We start from the raw sequence: 7144 nt of genomic DNA on the forward strand, positions 1-7144 counted from the left end.
CGCTTTAGAAAATAGTACTCAAATTTTTCGCTAAGTGGACCCAAACCCCTCTCAATGGGAGAAGAGAGAGATGCATTATGCGTCCTTGGAGGAAAACCGCAAAATTTATTGATGCCAACATGAAAACTTCCTTTGTGATTTATAGTTCAAATAGATGTTGTCTGGTGCCTTTGTTGTTGATGTTGTCACGACAGGGCGAAGGCTTTCTAAGAATTTCTTCTCAACTACAATCTAGGGGCGTTGTAGAGCATCCATGCGGCCGGAGCTTAGCACATCCTGCATTGGAACTCCGCGTTAACCGGCAAGTGCCACACATGAAAGCCATGAGTGGCACCTCACACCAATGGACTCTTTGATGGGCGGACAAGGTCCACCCACTCGATGATGTATCGCACACCCAAGCGACCGCAACAACCCGCGTGTGGTTGCACTTGTTGAAGGGCGGTGCCTTAGCTTCTCGACCGTGCTATGGCTATGGTCAAAGTTTCGACTACATAAGTCGCAACAGCCTTTGCATCACTACCCGAGCGGCAATCCTCGCGACCAGCTGCCGCATTGAGCACTTGCGCTTGTGCGGTCCCCACTACTGTTGCCATAGAAACGACACCACGCCAGCCCATGACGGCTAGGGCTTAAGTCACCTGACTCGGAGGGACACATGTCAACGTTTTTTTTCGATGCTTAAAAAGGTATGTGTGACAATTGATATACTGCAACTTCATGAATAGTTCAACTTACGCTTTTCTAGTATACTCTGAATTTATTTTTTTAGCATGTGTTGGCCTTATAAGGCCATTATCATCTTCTGCAAAACGTGCATCCGCCTAAGGCTCAGCTGAAAATGCTTTCCTTTTTTTTTTTTTTGAGAAGGCGGATTTCCTATAGTATTGATCTGCAATGCTAGTACATATACCGGCATAATTCGAGATAAACTGGCATTATATATGTCAGAAAAGGAGAGCTATAGCTCCCGGTGCAGGAAATATGCCAGCCAGAAGAAAGGGACGGGAAAAAAAGGGCACAGTTACGTGGCTCGAGTCTTGAGCACTGCATTACGATCCATCTATTCAATCAACGGACGTACAGTACATTAATTGATGCGATCACGCATGCTCCTAAACCTCCTATCATGGACTTCGACCCTATGAGAAACCCCTGCAGTACGGGAACAAAAGCAACTTCGGACGGCCATGGATCACCAACCGGCCAGGACGAAATGAACATATGATGAGTAATTAATCAGTCAGTAGTAGCAGTCGACCAGTTGATGATTAGACCAAAGCAAGGCGCGTGTGCATGCCGTGTTCATTTGTGTTTTGTTCGAAAACGAAGGGCGAGACCTTAAATCGTCGTCGACAAGCTCGCGCCACCCACTCCTCCGGCAATGGCGGCAATACCACTGCACGTACGTACATTTCCGCTACAAGCTTTAGATCTTTTGCTTCTATATATATAGAGCCATGTTGGCGTTTGTGGCTTGGCAGCACGCACTAGCCAGCCAAGCTACTCTCATTCCTTCATTCCTCCTCCTCCCCGGCCGGTGGGTTAACTGGTCGGTCAGCCGTCCATCACCATGGCCGGTTCGTCGACGTTCAATCTGGCGCCTACCATGGCGACGACGGCGGTGATACTCCTCCTGGTGTTTTCGTCGCCACCAGCTGTGGTGGCGTGGAAAGATTCCGGGTTGTCCGTTGGGTTCTACAGGGAGTTGTGTCCCAAGGCGGAGAAGGTCGTCCGGCGAGTCGTCACCAAGGCCTTCAAGAAGGAGCCCGGCACCCCCGGCGACATCATCCGTCTCTTTTTCCACGACTGCTTTGTCCGTGTAAGCCGCTCATTGATGTTCACTAAGATTGATTAGATGATGTTATGCGCGGCAGTTTTTACTTGATTTTTGCCACTGAGAAAGTTGCACTGAAAATGAAAATCATACATACAAGAAATGCGCAACCTTGATTAAGAAATGTTTTACAATAGCTTGGACGTGGACTAGCAACTCAGATATCTAATTATAACATCCTAATGAAACCAACTTAAGGATGTTTTTACACATTAAGGAATAATGTTGTAAGAATGATACATTTTAAAAGCACTTTATATTTATAAATGAGTACAGTACATTCTTTTAGTTGCATGGGTGCAAGTACTTATAACTTTACTCAGAGCAATATTGTGTATGTTTTTAGGGTTGTGACGCCTCGGTGCTACTCGAGTCAACACCAGGGAACACGGCGGAGAGGGACTCCAAGCCAAACAACCCCAGCTTGGATGGTTTCGAGGTCATAAGTGATGCCAAGGAGATTCTCGAGAAACTTTGCCCGCAAACCGTCTCTTGTGCCGACATCCTAGCCCTCTCCGCTCGTGATGGTGCCTTCCTCGCTAGCGGGCTCGACTATGCCATTCCAACGGGCCGGCGTGATGGACTCGTCTCCAAGGCAGACGAGGTTCTCCCTAGTGTCCCTCACCCCGACTTCCACCATGATCAGCTTATCGAAAACTTCACTGCAAAAGGTAACGTACAGATCAGTACATACAGACATACAGTAGTCGCACAACCACATACTTTACGCGTACATACTATATTCTTTCTTAGAATGTGCATAGGTCAATCATTTCTTGGTTTTGGCATCAACATGGAAAATATTACCAACATATACAACACAAATGCATGACACTACATCTACCTTGAAACATGCTCTTATAATACAATACTTACTTTCTAGTGAAGAAGAATATTATTTATATAAAATTATTGATCAAAGTGTAACCGTGAAGACCGTGTAATATCTAACGTATACATATATTGTGACCCTGAGAAAAAAATATGTGAGCCTTTGTTTAATTTACAGGTTTTACGGCGGAGGAGCTGGTGACACTGTCCGGAGCCCACAGCATCGGCACCTCACACTGCTCATCATTCACGGACCGTTTGTACAAGTACTACAACGACGGAGCATACGGCACTGACCCGGCGATGCCGGCGGCATACGCGGCACACCTCAAGAAGAAGTGCCCACCGGAGACGGCGGCGCACAACGACACCACAATGGTGCAGCTTGACGACGTGACACCGTTCGTGATGGACAACCAGTACTACAAGAACTTGCTGGCTGGCACGGTGGCGTTCGACTCGGACATGGCGCTCATGGACGACCCTGAGACGGCGGCCCTCGTCGAGCTCTACGCCCGGGAGCCCTCCGACTACTGGACCGAGCGATTCGCCGCCGCAATGGTGAAGATCAGCAAGATGGACGTGCTCACCGGCAGCGAGGGGGAGATCAGGCTCAACTGCTCCAAGGTGAACTAGTAATTGATTGAGCTATTGGTTTCTGCGCTTGTCTATGTATGCTTGGGGAAATTCACGATATATGTTCTATTGTGTTATTTTTCTTTGGTTCGTTTTTATATGGTGGTGTGAAATATGGAAGCACATTTCCAAGAATGCATATATTTCGATTTGAGTTGTGAATTCGACAAGAAACAATCATGTACTATTACGTCATGTTTGCACATTTCCCTTTTAGTACCATCACTTTGTGGACTTCTCGATGAAATATGGCTCGGATGCTTAACTGAACTGTGGTCGATCAAGCAAACAGGGTGAATACAATTGCGACCAAAAGCACAGAACAACCTTCCACAAACGCGCCAGCAGAAAAAAGCGAGAAGAAGGGCAATGGAGCATTGCTATCATCAACAATGGCAAATGATGCTTAAGAATTTGCAAAAATGAAAAAAAAAAGTGGGGTCAACTGAAACCCACATGATGTAACAGATCAAAAGACACCAGGCTTTTCTCCTGCACCGGTCGGCGCCGTCGTCGGTTCGCCTAGTCTCCCATGGGCTTTGTGTCATGGAGGTGCCGAGGACCTTGCCTCCTCACTGGCGGAAGGAACATCACTCTAGCTTTTGTTAGGTTCCGCTTCTTGGTAATAATGTCTCTCATGTTCGATCCCGGCCCCGATGATGTGTCTAGCGTCGTCGGAAGACATGTGGAGGTATGTCTCCATCAGCTCTCGCGGGATTCGATTGGTACTGGTCTTCGGTGGATCTGTTTGGATCTGGTCTCCGTTCATCTTTGTTTGGGTCTTTACTGGTTTTATCCTTCCCATCTATGACTCTTTTCATCAGCGATGGTCGCTGCTCTGGTGCACTGGTCCTGTGAGGTATTGGCACGACGACTTCGGACTGTCTACTACAACAGCGTTTGCCCGACTCTAGTGATAGAAGGGCGATGATGGTGGCATGCCTTTGGCTCACTTCACTGCTCATAGTCGTCGCTAGGCGGTTCATGTACCTGGCTGTAATTTTTATTATCTCTGGCGTTCTTTCTATTGCCACGATGAATTATGAATAGATCGGAAGTTTTTCTAAAAAAAACTGAAACCAATTGCTTACACAGAAGAACATACCTACAATTTTCTCCATCTTAGCCACTTTTAGATAGACCAAATCGTGCTCGTCCACCTTCTGCAAGATACGCCACAAAATTGACAAGTATACTAATGATAAAATGCTTGTCTTTAGGTCACTCTGCAGTTGGCTAAAGAAAAAAGTGAAGTTTCTTTTCTTACACAAAACAACTGGCAAACAATTCCAGCAAAGCTCTCAGTTTCATTTTTGAAATTGAGATATCACCAATCTCCAAAACTCCAGAAATGAAGCACCCTCATCCCTCCCACTCTGTTTTCGACAATTTCTCTTCCCCCATTGTCCAATGCAGGTAAAAAGCTTGAGGCAATTTTAGATAAATATTTGGGCTTGCTATATTTGATATCCTTAGAGGTGCGGTTTGAGATAAATACTTGGGCTTACAATTGTTTTAAACATCTTGTTGAGAGAGTGTTGAGAAGAATAACTGCGTGGAAGGAAAAGATTTTGTAAGCATGATGTAAAATGTGTTGTTAAAAGTAGTTGCACAAGTAATAGTGGCGTATGTGATGTCTATATTCAAACTTCCGAAAAAACCATGCACAGTAATCACGGATGCAATATGGAAATTCCGGTGGGAGAATGATGCTGTAAAATCAAAAGATACAATGGTTTGGTTTGCCGGGTGGAAGCACTGTATCCTCTGGGCGGTTTTGGGTTTTCTATATCCTCACTGCTTTGATGTGGCAATGCTGGCAAAACAAGTCTGAATCTTGATGTGTAATTTGGAGTCACTCTGTGTGTGCGAGAGTACTACCAATGAAATACTCTTCAGATGATAAAGTTTTAAATGGTACTAAGATCAAAAGTGGGTTATCCTTTACATGGCAAAGCATATTGGCAGGCATCCAAGCCTTCAACCGGGGTTCCATATGGAGAGTGAAAGACCGTACACAAATTGATAAATGGAATGATACATGGATTCCAGAGAGATCCACTTGGTTGTGGTAGAAAGAAGGAAACCCCTTTGGAGTTGCGTGATTTTAGGCCAATTTCTATTGTGCATAGTGTGCCTAGACTTGCTGGCAAGGTCCTTGCTCGGTGGCTACAACTGCAGATCCCCTCTCTGGTTCACTCCTTGCAGTCAGGTTTCATCAAGGGTCGATCTATCGTTGAGAACTTTGCTATGGCTGTTGACATGGTTCAAACTGCTCATAAGAGGAAACTACCAATAGTGGTCCTTAAGCTAGATTTCCAGAAGGCGTTTGATACTGTCAGCTGGGCATGCCTCTTCAACATCCTGCAGGCCCGTGGTTTTCCTTCACGTTGGATCAGTTGGATTACATCGCTCATGACCACAGCTAGCTCTCGTATCATGCTTAATGGTGAGCTGGGGGAGTGTTTTGCTGCATAAAGAGGATTCCGTCAGGGCAACTCCATCTCGTCGTACCTATTCATTGTGGTTGCTGGTGTCCTTCAAAGACTTTGCTGCTCACGTTTTGAAGATGGAAGTCCGCTTCACCTACTTGGCTCTGGTCGGATGTTCCCTGTGCTGTAGTACACCGACGATACGTTGCTTCTGTTCCAGGGTAATATCCAGCAAGCGGCAATTGTTAAACAAGTCTTATCTGACTTCTCAGCCTTCACAGGACTGCATATCAACTTTCATAAAAGCACTTTGATCCACATTTGCATCGACTCCAGCAGCACGCAGGAAATTGCCGATCCGTTTGGATGCCCCATCTCAAGCTTCCGTGCACTTACCTGGGCCTGCCACTATCTTTACACGAGATTAAGCATGGTATGCTTCTACCTATCATCCACCAGGTTGATAAAAGATTATCAGGCTGGCTTGCTACCTTTCTGTCAATGGGTGGTCGTTTGACCCTCGTTAAGTCAGTACTAGCTAGCATTCCAAGCTACTACATGACATGTTTCCTTTGACCTAAGGAATCCATTGTTAAGTTGGAAAAGTTGTTGACGGCTTTTTTCTGACAAGGCAAGAATACAGTAAAAGGAGGCGAATGCCTAGTTGCTTGGCACTTCGCCACTCTACCACGATCTTCCGGCGGTCTGGGTATCAGGGATCTTTTTGCTCATAACCAAGCGTTGCTCAGCAAGTTCACAGCTAAAGTTTTGCAGTCCTCAGATGTCCCATGCTTTCAATGGTTTGCTCAAAAGTACTGCAAGCATACTATACCTCTGAAGAACTCCAACCAAGACACGTCAATCTGGAAGAACTTCAAGCAGTTCATTCCTGTTGTTCTAGCGTCCTCTCAGTGCTCGTTGGGTAACATATCTTCTTCTGGCAGGACAGTTGGCTACCGGTCGGGCAACTTTGTTTTGCTCTGCCTACCCTATTCTCTTATGCCAAGGATGGCAGTTGCACGGTAGCTTCTCAGTTCTCCATGGTACCTGGCGCATTCAGCTTCATCCTAACCTTTCAGCTACTGCCATTCAGGAATTGCAGCTGCTGCACTCTTTTCTTGCCGTTGCACCAGCAGCCTCTGGTTATGACATCAGAAGTTCTGCTATACACCATAAGCCAATCACTACATCTCAGGTTTACCACCTTCTTACCTCCAGAGGTGTGCGCTGCGAGTTTAGCTCCTGGATTTGGGACCAGATCATCCCTCTGAGGTACCGCGTTTTTCTGTGGCTGACCTTCTAGGGGAGACTGAATACAAGAGACAACATGTTAAGGAAACAATGGTCATCGGTCACCACGCATCCAGACTGTGACATTTGCCCTGCCAAAGAGTCTGCTAGTCACATT

The 7144-nt window shown here is 46.1% G+C and overlaps 1 protein-coding gene across 1 annotated transcript; it reads left to right on the plus strand.

The window, feature by feature from the left end:
- Positions 1–1490: 1490 nt before the first annotated feature.
- Positions 1491–3526, plus strand: LOC119323600 (peroxidase 5-like). Its single transcript, XM_037597296.1, has 3 exons — positions 1491–1822; positions 2184–2508; positions 2847–3526. The coding sequence occupies exons 1-3, from the start codon at positions 1574–1576 to the stop codon at positions 3302–3304; spliced, it is 1032 nt and encodes a 343-aa protein (XP_037453193.1). The 5' UTR covers positions 1491–1573; the 3' UTR covers positions 3305–3526.
- The last annotated feature ends 3618 nt before the right edge of the window (positions 3527–7144 follow it).

The sequence above is a fragment of the Triticum dicoccoides genome, chromosome 1B, assembly GCF_002162155.2.
Source record: "Triticum dicoccoides isolate Atlit2015 ecotype Zavitan chromosome 1B, WEW_v2.0, whole genome shotgun sequence".
NCBI lineage: Eukaryota > Viridiplantae > Streptophyta > Magnoliopsida > Poales > Poaceae > Triticum > Triticum dicoccoides.